The 23,469-nt window shown below is 42.2% G+C and overlaps 1 protein-coding gene across 8 annotated transcripts in view; it reads right to left on the bottom strand.

Annotated features, from left to right (window-relative positions):
• LOC146775830 (uncharacterized) overlaps positions 1-23,469 on the bottom strand; it is a 1,003,909-nt gene that overhangs the window by 746,239 nt on the left and 234,201 nt on the right. For all 8 annotated transcript variants that reach the window (XM_085637695.1, XM_085637697.1, XM_085637696.1 and 5 more), the window contains one exon: positions 4,826-4,952. In XM_085637695.1, coding sequence (XP_085493821.1) covers positions 4,826-4,952 — 127 coding nt within the window. The remainder of the gene's footprint in view (positions 1-4,825; positions 4,953-23,469) is intronic.

Here is a 23,469-nt window from a genome sequence, read left to right as displayed (position 1 = left end):
CACCATCAGTGAAAACAGTTCAACAATGGAGGGAGCACTTAACTCATGGCTGCAAGCAGCGAAGAAAGAGGATGAGGGAAGACAGATGGACTATATTGTGTACAGTTAAGGCCTGATTTGTGGTTAAAGGTAGCTGTTCTCCCATTGGATGTTAATGTTTTACTTAATTCCCAAGGTTTCATGGAAATGGAAGTTTGTTATAATAAGTTTTAAATTGGCTGCTATTGAATGAAGTGAAAGAAGTAAAGCAGAATCCTCACCTCCGGTCCCGACATAGAATGATGTCTTGGTTTGATAATGAAGGAACGTTCAAGGATTCCCTTCCCGGACGTATTCGCCTTTTATCATGTGTTGGGAGAAGGTAAGTCTCGAGGCATTGAACCTTTAGGTACCTCAGTTAGTGATCAATCAAGAGTAAGCGAGTACCTCCTCCACCATTTTTTAGTTCATTCTTGACAAAGAAATGCTTCCAGGACTCTGGTTGTAATTTTAGATCTTATGTATTTGTCCAAAATTCTGTGCGTGATACATTAGAGAGACTTTCACACAGCCAACAAGTGTTTCGCTCCTATGAGGTCATTCGGACCAGGGCTTCCTCAGGGCTTAAAGTAGGTTCATAACACTTCTTTGATTCCAAATTCGGGCGTACAGGTTCAAAGGTCTCTCAACAGGTTAAATGTTGGCATCAACAGGAACACAGACACGGACCGTAACGTCGGACAGACTGCATAATGATTTAAGCTGTTGAGAGACCTTTGAACCTTTAAGCCCGAATTTAGAATCAAAGAACAGTTATGAACTTAATTTAAGCCCTGAGGAAGCTCTTGTCCGAATGACCTCAAAGGGGCGAAACACGTGTCTCTCTAATTTATCACGCAATTAATTTTGGACAAATAAACAAGATCTAAAACTTCAACCAGAGTCCTGGAAGCATTTCTTTGTCAAGAATTAACTGAAAAATAGTGGAGGAGGTACTCACTTACTCTTGATAGAATTATATCTTACTGTATTGATAAATGCAGGAAAAAATGGGACAACATGTATAGCTGATTAATTAGAAAAAGAAGTATTTGTACACTCATGGAAAGAAGTATAGAAAAAAGGGGCGGAAGCTTAACATGCACTCAGGGATTTCTATTACAATGAGGAAATGGTAAACGCTACTACAGTTGGTCAAAGATGGTATGAAGAAGGAGAATCTGCAGGGTAGCATTTGGCTGGTCAGCAATGGAGAACCTTAGTAAAAACAAGGCCATGAGGTGAAAAAAGGTGACGTTAATGAATTACTTGGAACTGCTAGCACCAGAAAAGGGCATCAGTAGGATGGGATCAACAGGGATGTTTTTTTATTGCTGAGTGTAGATTTTTGTCATAAACCACTGTATTATATCAGAGAGGAAATATTCCCCACCCATACAGGGACTATGGTGAGTTTTATACAATTAGGGGGTAAGGCAGAAAATCCTGTGAAAGATATCGACTAATAGGCAGATTTACTAAACACTATTTTCCGAAGAAGCTATTCGTAAGCTGGTATAGGCCATTTTTATATGTTTTTGAATAAAAATGTGGCTTATTCACTTGTGGAGAAGATTTGAGCCTAATTGGAAACAGAGATGGTAATTGCAGTAAATGAAACAATGTGGAAAGGAACAAACATATTTTTTAATGCTACGATGGTTGCCTGACCCATAATCATGCAAAACTTGAAATATGTTTCACCGCTGGAATGTTTTTACAGGTACAAGATGATTAAAGTATGTAAAAACATGATTATGAAGCAAAGACTAGGTGCAGAACAAGATGGCCGCATTCTAGAGAAGCTCTGCATACAGGACACGTGGGGAGCGAGGACCGCACAACACTGCCAGCTGAATCCAGGTCCTTAGCGAAAGAAATAGTTTTTCAGCCTCCAGATGTATGGGCCCTGCTGTTGAGAGGCATTGGCGTGTGATGAAGAAGTCTTTGGGGCCACATGGTTTGCAAGATGACAATGCAGCCAGAGTACTGCTGGGCTGGTGGTGCAACTGGATACGCCAGCCGCTGGCCTCAAAATGCAAAGCCCTCAGCCATGTCCAACCCCAGTGGGAGACAGACACCAGTGCTATGCAGGAGAGAGCAACACAAGTCCTCCACCTGGGGTTTACCTGGCCTAAGCGGTGTAGGGACAATATACAACCGCCCCACCCATAGGCAGAATGGGCACTATGCTGGGAGGTCTGGACATCGGAAGCAGGGACAATCAGAGAGAGCATGGTAGCAGCACCCACCAGAGAGGGAATGAAAGACTTTGAGTTATAAGCTTCACAGGGGACTCATAGGGAGTCTAGCGAGACGTTTAGACACAGAGAGCACAGAGAAGACATTCTGATGCAGCAGCTTTTATAAATACCTGATGGCTACCTGGTGCCACCTAATCTGCTCAGACACGCCTGTGGGGGGAAAGGCGTTAGACTGCTCCTGTATAGCACTCAGAAGAGACAGTTTATTTATCAAGGCAGGTTGACCATGGCACCACAGAGACCAGCAGGTATAGAATAACTGGGAATATAGGCTACATGAAACCCATTCAAGGAACTCTAAGGGAATCTAAGAGCATCCACTGAGATCAGGAGCCTGGCCATGACGCCCATATCGACCCTGTGTGACAGAGTAGACATCTGCTTGTTGGAGATAAGGGAGCCATCTGTGCCCTACATTCTACAAGTCTATTACACCGGTCTGACTCTGTCAATGCAAACCAAGCAGCAGGCCCAGAGAAAGGATACAGGCTTTATAAAAGTTGCACCATTCCTATGAGAGAAGAATACTACAGACCACACAAGAGCAAAAAGTCTAACAGGAGCTGCAGATATGTCCCTAACAAAAGTTGATTTATTGACCTGTTTGCAAATCTTTAAGACTGAACTAAGCAAAGATCTTAAGGCAGACCTATCCAGAGAACTCTTAATCCTGAGGGAAGATCTTGGAGAGAAGATTGCGGGCCTCCGCCCCGATGTGGACTTAGTGGGCTCAAGGGTGATGGAAGCAGAACAGCAACTGGTTTTCCCGCAGGCCTAAAGCTCACCACTAATGGACAAATGCAAAGCCCTTCATGCGCAAAAAGATCTAGAAGGGATATCCTACACATTAGGGGGTCTTAGTGAAGGGAAGGAGGGAACAGACATAGTAAAATGTATTAAATCCCCTGTCACCTCTGTTGCATAAATAAGAATTGCAAAATTCCAGCTGGAAAGAGTACACCGGAGTGTGCAAAAACACACTGAAGAAACAAAGAAACCTCGTGACATCCTGGCAAAATTTCATGACTATTATGAATTTATACGATAATGCTAAGGATTGTGAATCTCATTGGGAACCTTTGCTAAACTTTCTGACAGAGGGAGCTCCAGAGAGGACCTATCCACCTAGTCGAAGGCATTCAATCTCTTCTTGTCAAGGGAGTGTGATGCTGATGGGCTGCAGGTGTATTTACATTTGTCATGCACAGACTGAAACGCTTAACATCTAGGAATCTTAGAAACTCCATAACAAAAAATATTAGCAACTTGACATGTACGTGCTAATGCTCAGAATTTGTAAGGGAAAAGATGAACAGAAGGGATGAGCTGAGAGTTTTATATGCTTATGCAAAGTGTTGTTTTTCGTTAACTGCGCAAATTGGGGGTGTCTGATGTTATAACCTTCTGCAGCTATGGAATAATTACCCTCCTTTCTGTACTGTTGATGGTACTTGAAAACTAATGAAACTATTCTGATACAAAAACACCATGATAATTTATGTGCAGCACAAGATCGAACAAGCAGTAAAATATGGTAGTTTGTGATGAAAGATACATTTTTATGATGCTCTATGAACTGAGTGTATTTATAAACATACTAAAAGAAATTCAGGTATGTTTTTATATTAAGGAATTTCCCTGAAAAATATAAATGGAAAGGATGCCAGTGTTGTACTAATTCTGTTTATGAACAGAACAACCAGTACCATGAGTGGATCTAATTCGAGTGCAAATAGTGCACAAGATGAAAATTTGCCTATAATGCAAATAATGAGGAATGCGTTTCAGAACCCTTAGTCCATGGAAAAGCAAAGGTGGTGGTACCTGGACTAGGCCAGCCTGGGGACAAAAAAAAAACGTATTGATATCAGAACTGGGTATTTTTTCGTTTCGTAAATACGGGTTTACATGCTAGGTTGGGCCTTTTCTGTGGGTTAACAGCACATCTATTTCGAGCAGTGTGCCTATTCTCCAGATAAAATGAGGATCACACACAGGCTGAGAATTGTCGGTTGATAAAGAGACGAAGTGGTATGGAGATTAAACCCAGTGGTTAAGGTTCTGCTCTTCGAACCTGGGGCCTAGGCTCAAATTCTAGCTTTGGCACTATAGCAATATTCATGTAAATCTCTTCAAATCAATTTATCTCCTGTGCCTCAAAATGTAAAATATGTCATGTAATCATGGAGAAAAAAAACGAACGCTACTTAGAGGCATCTATCTGTTTCGTTATGCACCAATTACGTTGCCCAATCACAACCTGCTTCCTGGAATCCAGTCACAATTCCAGAAACTATTCTAACATGGGCTGTGCCAATTCTGTACAGCAACAATGCAATCAATATCAGCAATAGGCCTGATACTTGCATAAGTGACTAGGTCTGGGTCGATTGTGTATAAACAGAAACAGATGGCAGGAGCTGGGGGACTTATGCATGAAGCACAAATAACTTATTTCAAGACAGCCATTCACTTCTACATTTGCTACAAAGTACTTACAGAACAAGTAAAGGGTGGAGATGAGGACTGCTCCTTGTGCTTACCCATTGAGAAGATAGTTTTGTGAATTTCCTTCATGACATCCTTGTAAAGCTGTTTCTGCCAGGTTTCCAATCTCTTCCACTCTTCCTCATAAAAGTAGGCAGCAACATCACTGAATGTAATTGATACCTGAAATCAAAGCAATCAAAGGATTATCTTTAAATCTCTTACCAGGAAACTCAAGGCATGTGCTGAGGTGGTTAATATTAATTGGAAAAGCCTGAATTATCTGTGGACTTTAAATCCTGCAAAGATATCTTCCATCCTTTTGCTGGCTCACAGTGCCACTAGTGTCTCCTCTTATCGGAAAGAGAATAGTTTCTGGCAACCTTAGAACATGACAACCCTGATCCCTCAGGATAGTGGAAACAATGTACTACCTTTTGCTCAGTCACTCGTGCTCGCTTTGTTTATCTCAGAGATACACAGAATAAACAGTCTTGACGTTTCAATAAGGATTTATCGAAGAGTTATTATTCTTGTGTAGAATATATGAGCTGTAACAACCATTAGACAGTAGCAGAGATATATGATTAGCAGTACAGTGAATATAAAAGGATGGTACAGTTCTACCATCTTGCAATAAGCATGAATGAATACATGAATATAAAATGCATGAGAAAAGTGCGAGTACTCCTACGATGCCTATCTAGATGTACCTAAGTGTACCTAGCATCTTAGTAGGTGTGAAGCCAAGAATCCCTCTAGGATTTAGTCAAACTGCATTACCTGAAGTGTGACAATGTAGGAGCCAGTCCTGGTCTCGAGTTGGATACCCCACAAGGGATGTATAGACCACTGTCAGCTGGAGCATCTGCTTGCAGGAGCCTCAGCGTCTCTGGTCAGTGTCGAGTGTGTCGGCCTGGAAGTCTTGGGTCCCTCTAACTAACACTAGCAAGAGGTGCTATATTTATACAGAAAGTATCTAGGGCTCCTTTCTCCCTTGTTGCTTGTGTTAGCCATTGCTGGATTTGAGGATGACGTATGGGAGGAACTGTGTACAAAGATATGGGGAGGAAGGTGGTGTATCCCCAGCCTGGTTTCTAAGAAGCCTTATGAACATTCATTCATACTGTGTGAGTCTATTGATGGAGTTATAGGACTCTATTGTTCAGGAGAAACCCCTCCTTCTGCACCCATGACTAGAACTAGGTAAAGGTTCAATCCTAAAAGGCTAGTTACAGTGTAGTGTAGGGGAGTTAATGTAGGTGAAGGGTTATGATGTTACCCAGGCATATATTAGAGTACCTATATGAAACATAACACAACACATAAAGGACATCATCAACATCCTATGTGAAGTATTCTTACCTTCTGCCCCTTGCATTAAAGGAAAAGCAGTAGACACAGACACTGTAGGTTAAAAAAACATCATTCTAACACTTACACACATCTGGAAAAAGGCATAAAACAAGGGTTGTGCATTACAGAACCATTTGCAAGGAGGACACTGCTGACTGGAGAGAAATAACTTAAAATATAACCTCTTAAGACCAAACTCAGGTATGATAAAGTAGTACACAGCTCCTGTGAGATACTTCCGGGCACTTGTTACTAAACGTAAGATTGCGGACATGCTGCCACAGTAATCTAATGAGGAAGTGTGAAGGGCAAACAATGAAATAACTAACAAGTATAAAATTATAGGTCAAGGGTCCTCTAAATCACTCGACAAAACTACTAGCCAAGCTTGGGTGTGAGCACCAAGTGTCAACGTCTAAGCACCATAAGAAACAAAAAAAGCATGTAACCGGAGACGGGACAGGCAAAACAACGTAGGCTCTATTAATTACCATTGTGTAAATGTGCTTGACATGCTAGTGCTGTCACAAGACTTCCCCATTCTAGCATGCCATAATAGCGTTTCCATGCCCTGTCTATTGTGTCTTCGGAACAATTAGACGGGAATTTGACATTTTAAGTTTCACTTTAACTGACTGCCTTGGGACGGTTATGAAGTAAAAATGAACAAGCATTGGCAAAGCCAATATGTCTCGCTTAAGCAAGATCTATTGGCTTTGTGAGTGTTTGACTACACATGTTGCACAGCACATCTGCGGTGCAATATGGTTGAGAGTACAGAAAAAAATAGCACTATGACACTGTTTCGTCACAGCGCTTTTATTTTCTACTTATAGAAGCTGTGCCGTTCAAAATGGCTAAAATAAAATCTAGAACAAGCCAACAGAGCTTGTATAGGAGAGACCTATATGCTTTGCTAATGCTTGTTTTAGTCTTGCTGATCATCCAACCCACACAACCACATTGAAACCGCCAATGCTAACCCCAGAGCTAGCAAATGAGGCTGCCTGGGGCCCATGCAGGGGGCCCCCATAGGATGGCAGCCACCTTAGTGCTACATGAGGGCACTACTGCGTCATTTTCGGCGCGCCAGTGGGTGGGGGGGCAGGTATATCTACCTCCCCCGCCCAGCTAGCGATCATTTTCACGCCGAGTATCACGCCTGTTGAAAGACCATCGCAGATATGGAAAATTGGAAAACACGCCAAATAATTTTAAAGCACATTCATTATAGTTAAATTACTTACGAAACAGTACTACTTTTTCAAATTTGAATAAATTAGGATTCATGAAATTTTGATGTAACAGAGTGCATTACAGCTTATCTATTCTTTTTAACTAAAATATACATTTTAAAACGATTCCTGTAGAACAAAAGCTACACCGTACTTTAAGCGGTACTCAGTGTATTGTAAAACAGCTAAACACACAAGATGATGGACGGAATGTTGCACATGGGCAAAACATTCACCCCCAGTCACAGATCTGGGTTTAATCCATCGTTATTTTGCTCACCACGCCACCCCAGTTCAGACATGGCCATATGCAAATCAGTCTTGACCCTGTGCCTCATGGGAACAGTCCAGCCCGAACTGCCTAGCCATGTCTTCCCTGGACCGGAATCAAGCATCCTAGGACCGGTTTCGGGGTTTCACCCCTCTTCAGCCAGGATAGCTTGACTCCAGTGGCGTAGTGAGCACGGGACCCACGTCTGGGCAAACCCTTCCCACATAGGGTGAACAGCAAAACACACAAGATGATGGACGGAATGTTGCACATGGGCAAAACATTCACCCCCACTCACAGATCTGGGTTTAATCCATCGTTATTTTGCTCACCACGCCACCCCAGTTCAGACATGGCCATATGCAAATCAGTCTTGACCCTGTGCCTCAAGGGAACAGTCCAGCCCGAACTGCCAAGCCATGTCTTCCCTGGCTGGGTTCAAACTGGAATGGCATGGTGAACAAAAAACCATGGATTTAGGCCCAGATCTCCGTACTGGGGTGAATGTATGACATTGTTCTGCATTCTGTCCATCAACTGTTGTTTTTGCATTTGTCACCCCGAGTGGGACGGGTATGCTCAGACGTGATTCCCGTGCTCTCCATGCCACTGGAATCAAGCTATCCTGGCTGAAGAGGGGTGAAACCCCGAAACCGGTCCTAGGATGCTTGGTTCCAGTCCAGGGAGGACCTGGCTTGGCAGTTCGGGCTGGACTGTTCCCATGAGGCACAGGGTCAAGACTGATTTGCAAATGGCTGGGTTCAAACTGGAATGGCATGGTGAGCAAAAAAATGATGGATTTAGGCCCAGATCTCTGTACTGGGATGAATGTATGACATTGTTCTGCATTCTGTCCATCAACTGTTGTTTTTGCATTTGTCACCCCGAGTGGGACGGGTATGCTCAGACGTGAGTCCTGTGATCTCCATGCCACTGGAATCAAGCTAACCTGGCTGAAGAGGGGTGAAATCCCGAAACCGGCCCTAGGATGCTTGGTTCCAGGCCAGGGAGGACATGGCTTGGCAGTTCGGGCTGGACTGTTCCCATGAGGCACAGGGTCAAGACTGATTTGCAGTTGCCTGGGTTCAAACTGGAATGGTATGGTGAGCAAAAATGGATTTAGGCCCATATCTCTGTACTGGGGTGAATGTATGACATTGTTCTACATTCTGTCCATCAATAGTTCTTTTTGCATATATACTATAATAGGCACAACATTGGAGGAAAATCACAAACAGCGTAATTCAACATAAAAGAGCTACCAATGACTTCATTCTGTCCATCAACTGTTGTTTTTGCAAATTGTAAAACAGCTACCGCATTTTCGCTAGTGAAAGAAACGTTTCTTGCGTCTCAACCCTATCTTCCACATCACTGATGTGTACATCACATTTTGCTACGCGCTGACTGTCGTATACACCAGACACCCCATGAAAAACAAGACACAAATGCGCAAGTACTATGGAATGAGCAGCGGACAGGGAGTGTGTGTGTGTGTGTGGGGGGGAGAACTAATACCTCAATCACATCAGGAACAGCGGAGGGGCACAGATTAACTTTGATCAATGTGTGTTTACTCCCTGCTTCACCAAAATAACTGGAAACTATGTGTGACATGCACTGGCCAATTATGCATCTGGTAAGGAAGATTGGCATGAAGACAACAAATTAAAAACAAAGGGTGGGCCCCAAGCCCTTTTCTGCATACAAGAGTGTCTCACAACCAAAGATTAATGCACTAGAGCATGCACTCAAAGGCTGGACTGTACAAAGTACCCCTGATGTAGATCTTAGGCTTAATTATACATCCTATTGTGTTTACTTGTATATATCAACTTGACTATACAGCCATGGAGTAGGAAATCAGCATCCGTGACGTGAAAATGAAGCTCATAAGAGAAAACAATGCTCCATATTTGTTACATAATTTGGCAAAACTCGACATGGGGTCAATATGTTAAAGTGTATGGGTATTTGATATCCTATGACAAATAGAAAGGTTAAAACCTGCATTTTAGAACATAAGAGCACTCTCTGTTGCAAAAAACAGATTACTAAACTCACCACACACTTTTGGGAAAAGGGGAAAATGCAAATGACTTTAAAAGGATAGTACTAGACAAACCGACGATCTCCCAACAAAGATGTCACAATATCTATTCAGGAATGAGCTACGCTGGGTGTTTAGACTACAAAGTGCTAGCCTAGGTCTCAATTATGAGATTTCTTCGTTCAGTTTATCTCGACCGCGAATATGAGAGCCTCACCCACATCTGTCGCTTGACCTTGTTTAAGTTCAACATTATACCGGATCAGTGGCCTGGTCCATTTCTCAGGGCACTCGCGACTACATGTAATTGGGGTAGGATCTCATGTCGTCAAACTAAGCCTTTCATCGCTCACACTTAGGAGCATTGCTAGAAGCCCTGCCTTTATTCTATGAGGCCGTACTACAGCCTATCTACAAGAATCCTGTGTCGTCGTCTTTGAAAGCTGTACAACAGCCCGCCTACTAGAACCTTGAATCTCAAACACCTGTCAGACCCAAAGTTTTTTTATAAATCACGTCAGAGATGGCGCTTTGGCCAACAGCCCTACCCATCCCCCCTTCCCCGTATTTTTCCCCTCGTTTCCACACAATTGTGGTGACTACAACTGCACCGGTAGCTTCCGTCCACCGCAGGTATGTTCAGGTGGGTTTCTTCACACCCAACTTTGATATTTTGTTTTTCTATGACAGGTAGATCTCAGAGACACAGTTTCATTCACACTAGTGTTTGGGTAACTCGCATAACACGTTCTGAGAAGGAACACGACATGAGCGAGTAACTCGCATTTAGCCTTCTCTTAACATGCAAGCCTTCCCCACTGAGACCATTTACTGTGTTTTGCCGTGTGATATGTGATTGTCTAGGTATACGCATCCCTTCTGTCTCCAGGCTTTAACACCGGGAGTTTATTTTTTCTTTCTTTCTGTATATATCCATTTCCTAACTGCACCCATTCGGTTAATATCTAGGCTGCAGTAACTATATAACATGACCTATTTCCCCATACATTGTAAAAAAAACGGACTGGACCAGCTAACCAATACAACAGTAAACATGACAATTCATTTTTCTGTTTTCTGTTAGTCTGCATTGCTCAGCTTTCCGCGCAGATTAACTTTTAGATTTTACATATATGATTTAAGTCAACTGCTTACATTGTGTTTTAAAGACAGTATCTAAACGGTCAAGCCACTAAACCCAACCTGTGCTTCCCAAAAGGATTTGTATGCCACCTCACACAAGTGTGTGCGCCGAAGTTAAGATGTCACCTGGTTATATTTATTGAGCGATCTCCAGACACCAGAAGAGATAAAAGGGGTATATTGTCCCTCCTCCACCGAAGTGTGAGCACCGCGGAGAAACGATAAACATGCCCACCATGTGTGATACAATAAGGAATTAAAGGATTTCCATTCTGACAATATAATCTTAACAGCTATTGATAACGATAGCTCTAGAAGTTGTAAATCTAACTCGTCTAAAGGAAGTGGAGATGAAGCTGCCCAAGGACCCAACAAAACTAGAGGAAAGGAAAGCTCAAACTGGATATTAAAAATGAGTAATAAATGCTTGTGGATTAACTCCCAAAACGTTTGGAGAAGGAAACACTCAAAAAACATATGCTGAAAGGTACCAGCAGCACTTTTACAGTTCCAGCAAAGATCATCATCTTTAAGTTTGAGTGTATACAGACGAGCTGGGGTCCAATGTAGAAGATTGATGGTGAAAAACTTTGATTGAATCAGAGAAGGAGCAATTTTATTACGTAGGGAAATTTTCCCAATGGTTTTCCAAGTGTCCAGTGTAATATGTTTGAATACATCAGAATCAAAGTGGTGTATCCATTTGAGCTGTGTAACTGTAGAAAGTGATGGCGGAGTGATAAACAAAAACGTATATATCCTAGAAGCAACATGTCCTGCCTTACCCCAAAACTGTAGGAGAGTAACAGTATTTGAGTCCGGATGAAAAGTACTTTTGGAAAAAGCTACCTTTATTTTAAGGAATTCATTGAAATCAATATTATTGAGGCTATATATTGAGGCCAACAAGGAGAAAGGTAAAGGATCATTGTTAACATCATAAAAATGCTTGACCAATGTAATGCCTTTGTTGGCCCAGTGTAACCTTGTCTCCGCATCCACCTGAATCTTAATCCTGGGATTGTGCCACAAAGAGGACCATCTAGAGTTTTGAATGTGTAAGGACACTCTCCTATCAATCTTTTTCAATGCCAAAATGGTGTCCGTATGATACTTCCACAGAAGGGGAAAGTCAATGTAGACGCAGTCATCAAAGCAGAGGTAGGTAAGGGAGAACACAAATGTTGTTCAATATACAGCCATGGCGGAATATGCCTAGTATCAGAAGAAAACCATAGAGTCCCCTGAGAGGCTAAGAACGCCGACTGATATAAGTTCCAATCAGGGAAATTACAACCACCCATATCGTGAGATTTCCTCAATTGTTTGTACGCGATCCTAGCACGTTTGTCATTCCAGAGAAATTTAGAGGTGATCACATCCATTTCATGAAAAAAAGAAGAGGAGAGATTGATAGGGAGCATCGATGACACAAAGTTGACAATGGAAGTTATCATCATTTTCAACGTCTGGAGACATCCCCACCATGAGATGAACTTCGGTGACCAGGCCTCCTACAGCTTTTTCACTTTATCTAATTCCTGAGATTCATTATAAGAGACGGTATCCAACAAAGTCGCACAAAACCAAATCCCTAAGTATTTGTATCCCGCATCTCCCATGTGAGAAGAAAAGCATAATCGATTAAGAGGAAACATTTCAGTTTTGTCTTTTTTTAGAGTATACCCTGAAACAAGAGAAAACTCTTTGATAATGCGAGAAATAGCAGGAATTGCTCTTCCTATATCTTCTGAGAAGATAAGAACATCATCCGCATACGCGCCCGTTTTGATGTGGTGTGAACCAAATTGAAAGCCCCGAATGTCCTGATTAAGATTAAGTAGTCGAAGAAGCGGGTCAATAGACAATAAAAAGAGAAGTGATGATAACGGGCAACCCTGCCGGGTGCCCTGGCCAAGATCAAAGAAGGATGAAGTAGCTCCCTTAATCCTAATATTAGACTTGGGTTCATTATATAATGACATAACCATTCCAATGAACACATCTCCTAAATTATGAAATTGAAGTACTGCTTGAAGGAAAGGCCAGGAGACCTTATCGAAAGCGTTCTCAGCGTCAAGTGCAATAGCTGCCGACGGAGAGCTAGACCCCTTTTTTTTTTTTTTTTTTTTTTTTTTAAGTTTCAAAAACCTTTATTGCAACTTTCAGCAACCATACAACCACTCGCCTACAACCTTTCCGTCCGGCTCCAGTAGACACTGTATTGAGAGTTCAAACTTCGTGTACACAGCCAATCTGCCGACAACCCGGGGGTCCGGCGGCACATTTATAAATACCCCTCTGAGCAGAAATGGCGCGGAAGATAGATCAGCATCGAGGGACAGCATGAGGGAGCATCTAGGAGGACCTCCCGGACCATATACCATCCACATATCCCAAGCAGGGGGCACAACATGTCCACGCAGCTCGTCTAGGGTCATCCAAGCATCAATCGCTCTGGAGAGCTAGACCCCTTTGCTTTCTCTAAAATATGACAGAAAGTGCGGATATTATCCCTAGCCAGTCTTCCCTTAACAAAAACCCGTCTGGGAGGGATGAATGAATATAGGAATATGGCGCTCCAATCGTTTTGCCAACATTTTTGCAAACTTTTTTGCTTCCATGTTTAACAAAGAGATTGGATGGAAGTTCTTGGGGTCCGAATGATCTTTCCCTTCTTTGGGGATAACCACTATAGTAGCCTCCGTTGCCGAACCCGATACCTTCCCTGAGGAGACAAAAGTGTCAAAAACCTTTTGGATGTGTGGTAATAAAGATGAAAGGAATTTCTTTAAAAACTCTATAGAAAAACCATCCGGTCCTGGAGCTTTCCCTGATCGAGTTGCCTTAATGGCTTGAATAATTTCTTCAGGCTCGATTGGTTTACTTTGAGATTCTATGTCCGTGTCAGCAATGGTGTGAATAGGAATAGAGGCCAGGAATTGTTGGCACTGCGCCAAAGAAGATTGGTGTTTACGGGTATATAGATTGGAATAAAAATCACAAAATACCTCCAGAATATCAGAGTATCTGTAATACAGGTAATCTGAGTGGATCGAACGTTAGTGTTCTGATATTTTAAAGTCACCGCTAGAACTTTACCCGCTCGATTTTTTAGTAAGAAACGTTTTGATTTTTGTAGTTGCACCCCAATGTGTGCCCTAGTGGTCAAGATAGAGTTATACTTATATTTAAGATTTTTAATTTCCTGCAATAGCGTTTTCTCTTTAGAACCTCTATATAATGATTCTTTATGCTTAATATAGTCTGTCTGCGAGAAGAGCTCTTTTTTAATAACACTGTTACGTCGTGCCATTATGCGAATAATATTACCCTTAAGGGTACATTTGAAAGCGTCCCATAATACTACAGGGGATGTCACAGATGATTCATTCTCTCTGAAAAAGGTATGTATAGCTGCATCAAGCAACTCAACTCTCAGGGTCTGGTGGCTCAATTTCCTTTTATCACTGCTGATTGATTTTCACTTTTCTTTTAGTAAGGATGGAATACCTTCCTCTTTATCTCTTCTTCTTTCTCTCTCTCTTTCTTCTTATCCTTTTCTTTCCTTTTTCTCCTCTTCTTTCTCTCTTCGTTTTTCTTTTTTCTTGTGGGTCTTTTTATTTATCCTTTCTGTGATCAATTATTCTTACTTAAATGAAATTCAAATGAAATGACATGATTAGGTTCTTATCTATCTGTTTTTGTTAGGGTTTATCCATTATATATATTATTGCTCATATTAATTCTTTATATTAATTTTTTATTGTTCAAGATTTTTTTTTATGTATTACATGTTGTAGTACCTTAATTATTTACACTCTCTCTCTTAAATTAATTTTTTAAAAAAGATGTCACCTGGTTACCCGAATATACGGGTAAGCTATATTCGCACATCATTATATTATATCATTTTTGATTACCCACATGGGTTGTTTAAAGGTTCACTAACAACTTTGTTATGAACACTTACTGGTGGATTTTTGATTTCATAGTGCATTATAATAACTGTGTAATAACCTTACACATTGTCTCTTTTCAGGCAGTACACTGACCAGTTGATTTCGTGCTTGAGTGGCGACCCACTCCAACCACTGGTTTTATATATTCCTCACTTATGGTTTTCATGGGAAATCTTCACCCTAAAAAACGTTGGGTTTTTTCACGCCAATCCTGAAGAAAGCCACCACACCTCTACGGGGGGTATGAGGTTGAAACATGACGACCCCCACTACTCTATGATAGGTTGCATAACCCCTTGTCATAGCATATTTTAATCCTGACCAAAGGCTTTTTTTGGCATACCTTTGAGTCTGTTTTAGCTCACACACACTTTCTCTCTTCTTCCCTTTACCACACCCTGCTCATGTACAGGTTTTAGGATACCTCTATTTGCTCACAAATAAAACATCCCTGAGCTCCTCCCTCTCAGTGATGAGGTTGTAGCCTGCATTGTGACCAGGTTCGCAATGCGAGGAGGTTACCCTATGATGAAGCACGCCACCTTTGGATGGGTGAGGGAAACCGTACTGTAAAGGGGACACTCCAGCACTCTCTTTCAGTATTGAGACCCAGGGGCCTTTTTGTGTTTTCTATTCAATATCCTATATACGACTCGAGAGAAGGGAGCCAGAATAGTGACCTTCTTTAATAAGTCATTCGAAATTCAAAACTAAGGGGCAGGTCTCAGATGAAACAAGGGTAACAACACTTCTCTGCAGTTCGACAATACACACCATTCCTGCACAAAACTTTACTTTATCCTAACACTGGCAAAAAACGGCATCTCCTCAAACTCTTGGAATGTTCAAGCCACAGAGTGGCCTGAAAGATCTAAAGGAAGTACCAGTCTTAATGTGGCAAGCTAAGCAACTACGGCATATGAGCATTCTGGGGATAGTTTCTAGCTAAAAGGGGTGCTGAGGTACTCAAAGGCCTGCCTGGAGCGGATAGGAAATCAGAGGGTGGCAGGGCATTTGCCAAGAAATCTTAAGCCCTGTTGAATGAAAGCAGTGAATGATGAGGGCCACACAAGTTGGCTCATGGTGAATTGGGGCTTTCCAGGTGGGCATGTGGCACAGGACTGAGAGATACCATCACCATTGAGCTTTGTGCCAGATCCATCTGCCTCACCCTGCATGCGTCTGGACAGGTAGGCAGCCTGGGAAACAAGTGGAGAGCATTCTGGGGGGTGTGGGGCAGTATACAACGTGAGACTAGCAGTGACAGCCTAGGGAAAATACTGCTTCAGCATGGGGCAGCTGTTTATTGTCTAGCAATAGTTGTTGCTGTACCACAACTAGGCTATAAATATACATATAAATGACAATAGGTGGCTATTAGGAAGCACAGTTACTGGAAGAGAAAGCACTTGCCACAGGATCCTCGGGGGCTGTAGGATTCAGTTACATAGCTCTCTCCCTGCGTCATGAGACTGAACGTAAACTCAGGTGAGCCGAGCCAGTGTGGGGCATAGGACACTGAAGAAAGGCAAAGCCACTTGGAGGGAACACCGGTCAAAGCAAGAGAAAGCAATCTAGAAACATTAGCCAACTTGGTGACATGGGCAAGGGGCATAGGTCCAAATAACGAGGGAAGAAATATCGACCTGACCTACATATATACCTGCTCTAAAATGACAACTACCACTACGTTTTCAAGGTAAGCATGGAAATGCGAAGTATATATTTACTATTCTAAATCAACATTATTTAGCAATTCAGCAATGCCATGACATAACGTTTGTTGAGAAAGATCTGATGCTTAACAGTGTCAAAAGCACCAAAGAGGTCAAAGGGGATTACAAAAGGACTAGAAGAGACAGTGGTCCCCTTTGTGATTTTGTCCTTGACAGCTTGCAAAGTTCCTGTGCTGCAGTGGGTGGATAAGCAGGTAATATAGCAGTACAAATTAGCACCGGTCTATATAGTACTTTGAGGATCATGCCAAGGAACGGAAGATTGGTGATGAGGTAGCCCACGTGGGTCGTCTTTTTGAGAGGGGAAGAATTTGCCATTGTGAGTTTTCAAAGATGAGGGGAAGATGCTAGTGCAGAAGGAATGCTGATTTTTAGGTAACAAGACCGGGATGTAGTGAGACACAGATTTGATTACAGGAAGGAACAAGCGTTTGTCGCCAAACAAGATAAATCTAAAAAAACTGTCTGATGCGGAACAGTTGGGCAATGGAATTAAATGCGGCGGTGTGTCAAAGTGGACTGCCTGGCGGGAAAATGGGCAGGAATTTGTGATGTGTGTTCAATATTTTGGCCAAAGGGTGTTAATCTAACACAAGAAGAACAGATTGATCTTGGTCAATATTTCGACAGAGACGAGAAAGGCAATGTAGAAGTGACTAATATCAGAAGTTCAACTCTTTTAGTGCTCCTTTGTTCCTTGATTTGAAACTTGTACTGCATTGACATCAGATATTTCTTTGTAGATGGAATGTCTGTAGGATGTGAAAGTGACTTTTCCCTTTAATTTAGAAACACACGGGACATCTTTCAGATAAATATGGCATTTCTTGGGACTAGGCCTAACCAAAATGCTGAACAATAAATACTCAGCCTGGGATCTTTATCAACAGCTTTTTCTTTTCATCTCTCATCTTTGTGATGTACTTCAGATTGTGGGCTACATGTCCCGCCTACAGCTTCTACCAGTGATGCTGTCAGCCAGAGCCTCTCCATCCTCTGCCTGCTCGGTTTCATAAACTCCTGGGGCTGATCGTGTGTCCGAATGCTGCTGCCTACATTATTACCAGGAAAGATTTAATCCCTTTTCGATGTATTGCAGCAATTCACCAGTTCGCACCAATTCTCTTGCCTCATGGAGTTACCTCCTGGCTTCCTTTTTGCAGTCTCGGAGTAGTCTGCTAAGACCAGTCTTGCCCTCCTCATTTCCTTTAGTCTTCACCAAATACAAAGAGTTACAAAAGAAGGCAATGTAAGACTCTGAAGATTATTTATTCCTATTTCAACTCCACAACAAGTTCCAGTCTGCTGGAGTCAGCTGTAGAACCTTCTGATCACAATACCTTGTAGAACATTCCAAGGAGTAGGCAGGTGGGGCAGCAGGGAATATACCAATAGGTAAATTATAACACACCTCCCTTAGCAGGGAGAATAAGATATGCAAACAACAGTTAAAAAGAAGCATAAGGAAAGAGATCCAACAGGAAATGGCACTGTATGTCTGGGAAGACAGAAACACAATTCACATGACAGTAGTACATCCTTGTGTAAGGTTAAGCAAGTAAACGAAGGGAACAACCAGAGCAATGATATACATATCAAAAGAGAAAGGGCAAGCAAACATGGAAACATTATCCAAAGCTGTAATCTTTATGCTATGCTGGAGAGACATTCATTCTTTAAGATCTCCTGGGAGGGGTACTTTTATTCTCAGATCATACAATCTTTGCGCTGGAACCTCCCTCAGGAATCTGAGGGGTTTTGAGAGAGACAATTTTGTCCATACCCCAAGTTTGACCATTCTCAAGATGTACAACACTCTTCCCCAGACTTGTTATCTTAAAGGGCTCAGAGAACCTGGAATCTTCTTTTCTCCGTGGTTTGGGAAGATCTAGACAGACCCATTCTCCTTGTCTAAATAAAGGTGTTTTAACACATTTGATGATGTCATATCTGTGTTTGTACTTGTCTTGGTGCCGATTTCATTCCTGTCCATCACACATGCACTTTTCCTCCTCAACAATGCAGCGGTGAAATTGATTTTGGGGTTTCTTCCTTTCAGGGAAGCAAAAGGAGAAACTCCAGTGACACAATTTGGTACTGTACGATATGCCCATACTGTGTCTTGGAGAGTAGCCTTAGCAGGTATTCCTGTCACTTTCGCTCTTTGCAAACATTCCTTTACCACTCAAATTCAGCCTTTCAACAAGCCTATATGCACAAGGGTAAAACAGAGCAGCTTTGTGATGTTGTATTTGAAGATCAGAAAGGAATTCCTTCATTAGGTCAGAGGTAAATTGTACTCCATTATCTGTAACTGAAATATTAGGTATACCTTCCTCATAGAAAGCCTCTTTCAGAAATTGTGTTAGGGAATTAGTGTCGATTTGAGGTACACAATTAGTGACCACCCACCACGTGTGGTAGTCAATAAGAACTATTACAAAACATTCATTTAACTTCTTAAGGTTCAGTGGGCCTATTATGTCTAGAGCTAGATAAGACCATGGTGTGTCGGGAACTTGAACTGGATAAAGGGGAGGATTCCTGACTTGCGGGCACCCCTTGTGCAGGGGCACTACAGTTCCCTGCACCAGGTGGCAGGCAACGCATGGTGCCTGCCACGTAGTGCAGGGAAATGCACAACATGCATTTTTACCATTGCGGCGGGTGCTGCTGCCAGCAGCACCTGCCACAATAGTAAACATGCACAATGCAACTGCCACAGTGGCGGTCGCATTGTAATGTCATGTGCGGGACCGCCGCCATATAGGCGGCCGGTCCCAATTCCCAGGTCGATGGCGGACAGACTTAAGTCCATCTGCCATCGTAATCAGGCCCTAAATGTCCTGCATGTGCAAGGTCCATTATCTTATCTCTAATTTCCTCTGGGGGTACAATCTTTTCGCCGTTGTAGACTGTCTCACCTTGTGTACTCAATTCAAATATAATCCTCCCAATATTTGAATGATCTTGTAGGTACTTTTTGTTTATTATTGGGCACCCTCCCTGTATGTGTTGTTTTAATGAAATCATATCCTTATCCAACAACATGCATTCATCCCATTCTTCCTTGTTCATACTAGCTACTTTTAGTACTATTTTCATGTCCTCTTCTATGTTGGTATCTCTCTCCCTCTATTGGTGCAGAAGAGAGAAAATCTGCAATTATATTTTGAGTACCTGAGACAATCTGTACTTTGAAATTATAGCTTTCTAATCATAACACCCATCTGGAAATCCAGGGTGTGGTTCTGGCTTATCTTTTAGTAGTAAATGCATACACAAAAGTTATCTGTAGAACCTTCAGATCACAATACTTTCCAAGGGGTAGGCAGGTGAGGTGTTGGAGGGGGGGGGGGAGGGCAGGGAATATATCAATAGGTAAATTATAAGCATTTCCTCTGACCCCTGTGATGTTTTCCATGCTCTAAGTGTTATTTCACAAACAACTTAAATTTTTCACCAGGTAAATTTAGCATAATGTTTGGAATCCAGAACAGAAATTTAGAAATATGGTGGGCGCCAGCTGTCCACTGAGGACTTCAAACAAGATACTAATTACCATATCTGTCTAGCTGTGACTGGCCAACGCCCATCTACTGCAAGCAAGCAACTTCAGCATCTCTGCAGGCTGAAATTACAAGTATTGATAACATCACATGATTGTTGGAAACACAAAAGGAGAGTAAGGATGCCCATGCAGCTGTATAAATCTTTGCGTTAGCAGCCAGGGAAATAGTTTCACCAGTAGATAAATAGCACCTAAGGTATTTAAAATTTAAATTACATTACTAACCACAACATGTTTGAAAGGCTGCGTTTGTCTTTTTTGCAATATCTGTAAGTATGATGAACCCATTAGCAACAGAACAAAACAAAGGGTTGCAATATCTACTGCAACACACTGCAAACTCTAAAATAGAAAAGAAAAATATAAATCTATTCAGTAATTCATCTTATTAAATTAGGAAAATATATTTTGCAAATCATGGAAATGGAATTTGTTCAAATTTTCTAGTACAGTTTTATATGCCTGAACAAATTTCAGCAGTTAGCTTATTGCTAAAGCATTGCTTACATTTACAATGCAGAAATGTATACAGTTGTCTTACAGGGGTTAGATTAAATAAATCCTTTTTCGATCTATTCTAGGCAGATGCTAATGACGTTACATCCATCTTCTTCAGGATTTGTTTCCTTATTTAGTACTCGCAACAAAAACGGGGTGTAGTCCAGTGGGCCTCAGACTCTGTGACTACCAATCTGTTCACCGGGTCTACCAACCTGATAATTAGAGTAACTGTGGGATCCCAATGTCTTATTGTTCTAGCGAGGTGTGGTCAAAAAGAGCACCACAAATGTTCCCTATTATGTCAGAGACTGGCTGCAAAGCTGATTTTTCTATTTTTTCAAAATTAAATACGCTTACATGTATAGTAAAAAAGAACAGATTCCATTGTATCAATTTTCGGCGAACATTTTCACCCTCTTTTGTATCAATACACAACTTGCATCTACAAGAAACTTATTGTTGGCAATCAAAACCACAAAAAACCCATTAAAAACAAGCACTGATAAAGTCAATAGGCTTCCAGGCTTGCTTGTTTTTTTTGCAGTACTGCTTTTGTTAAACTGTATTGATGGGGGAGCTGTCAATATAACAAACACACTTCCTAAAACCACTAATGGTGATAGTTGCCTTTAGCCTTTTGTGTTTATGATGTTCTACTTATGAAAGAACAGAATACCTTTACTCACAGTGAAGTTAGCCAATGGCAGAAGAGGGCTGACCAACTGACCGGTGCTGTATTCTGTAGTGGCAAACAATAGCCCAAAGGATAAAGAGGGGTGGCTAAAAGCACCTATAAGTAAGTATGTTACATATATAATTTCAGTATAGAAAAAGGCTTTGGCTAACACCAGATCTAAAAATAAAGATATTAAATTAGATACAGAACATAAAGTCTGCAAATCTAAAATACCCTGTAGTGCACAATTTTAGATCTGGTCTGACAATGCAGTTTTTAACAACCTTATGTGATCAACAGAGAAATAACTTTCAGATGTACTACTGACAGAGGGACTTAGGTTCCGTCCACAAGTTAGTTAACGCGAGCACTGCACTTGTTTTGCCAAAAGTGGTGCGCTTCCACGCAAAAAGAGTGCTTTTTTTGCACTGTTTGCCTAGTGGAAAATGTATGATCACTACAGCAGGAGTGAGTTAGGTATGGTGGTAAGCCATTCATCAAGGTTTTACGCCTGATCAGTTTATAATGAAATGTTCAAATAAAGGTAATAGAACTGATGTATTTACTGTGAAAAGCTTACGTTAAAGTCAACAGACGTTTAAAGGTAGTAGGTGAATACTCTGTATTAAAGCCTGCAGAAAGATATTTTGTATCATGGAATCTCACCGATTACCATAGTAGGCAAGGGTTTTGGTGTTGGTTACCCCTTGACAAACCTCTGGGACAGAAGATCTGCTTTGTGATAATCCTTGTTAGGCCCCCTTTTTGGGTAGATGGTATTTTGCATTATCAACTGTAGTTTTGAATTCCATGTCAGGACCAGAGGCGAGGATTAGGCATTACTGTCTCCATTTATTTGCATCCAGCAGCCATTAAAAGCGAGTAACCGAACAAAAAACAACATCTACCATGATGCTCTAGGAGATAAACTACAGTCCAACAGCCAATAAGCTCCGACTCCTTCCACTGAGGACACTCTAGCTTCCTCTTTCTTTGCAGCTCCAGCAGCAACAAGATGAGTGATATCAGCTCTTCAATTCTTTGTGTTTTGTAACTCTTATTAACCACGTTAGGTTGACTATGTTTTTTATGTCTATTTACCGTGCTGATTGATGTGATGTAAGCCACTTCTTTCTTTGCACCGTGGCTGCGGGAACGCCCACTGTCCCCTTGCGGGCGCTTGTCGTCTCACAGGCCCTGAGGCACGGTGCGGTCTTCCGACCGCAAGGGGAGCCGCAACCTATCATGTCATTTCCCTGCGATCCGAGGCTTGGTGAAGATGCCTACGTTTGTGCTTGTGGGGGAAGGTCGGCTTAATTGCCTAGTTTAATGCAATCGGGGCAATCTCTGTGTTAATCAGAGCCCCTGCCTAGAGTGAGACACCCGCTGTAACGGGTAGGACGCATATTTTGAAGCAGTTACAGGGACCGGCCTAGGCAGTTTACTTTACCTATGCAAACAAAAGGGGAGGTGGCCCCAGGCCTTGAGCCTTCTATTATCCTTGTGGCATTGGTTATTGTTATACAGGCAAGCCCTGTTTCAAATTCCCCATGTTCTTTTCAGGAGATGTGTCTGACTCCAATATGGAGGAGTATGAGGACTATTTTAAGGAGGAAGAGGTGACTTACCTCCCCATATATTATCATTTTGCCAAGTGATGGACGTTTCCATCTTTAAGGCAGTGTCTCACGTGTTAGCGGCTCTGGAGAGGAAGAGTGATCTGCAGGCCCAGTGCCAGCGACCCCTCGAGCAGAGGTAAGACCTGCCACGGTTCTGGACCAGTTGCCTCCAGGGCAGCTGACCACGCCCTCCTCAGATAACAAACGCTAGCGGGATGCCCCATACGGGGTGGACATGGATGCCTTTGCACGTCTCTAGAAGGAATTTATAGACTCCAAACCTGCGCCTATCCCAAAGGGCCTGCCTGATTCACCAGGGGCGCCAAACCTGGCAGAGTCCCCCCAAACATCAGACGAGGATGGAGAACCTAGCAGGCCCTGGAGACCGTCTGTGTCCACTGCGGCAGCACCTGCGGAGGCACTAAGGGACACCGACAATCAGGTCTCCGACAAGCTGGATCCCGATTACCCCCTGCACCCTAGATCAGCTGAGTGAACTCCCAGCCCCTGAGGTGGTATCTTATATAGCGGCCCAGCTGCGCACACCCCTAGACAAGGTTAGGAGCTGCGTGAAAGCGGA

This window comes from Triturus cristatus, chromosome 12 (genome assembly GCF_964204655.1).
Source record: "Triturus cristatus chromosome 12, aTriCri1.1, whole genome shotgun sequence".
Classification (NCBI taxonomy): Eukaryota; Metazoa; Chordata; class Amphibia; order Caudata; family Salamandridae; genus Triturus; species Triturus cristatus.
Note: the sequence above shows the minus strand (reverse complement) of the source record. Positions and strands in the feature narration are given on the sequence as shown.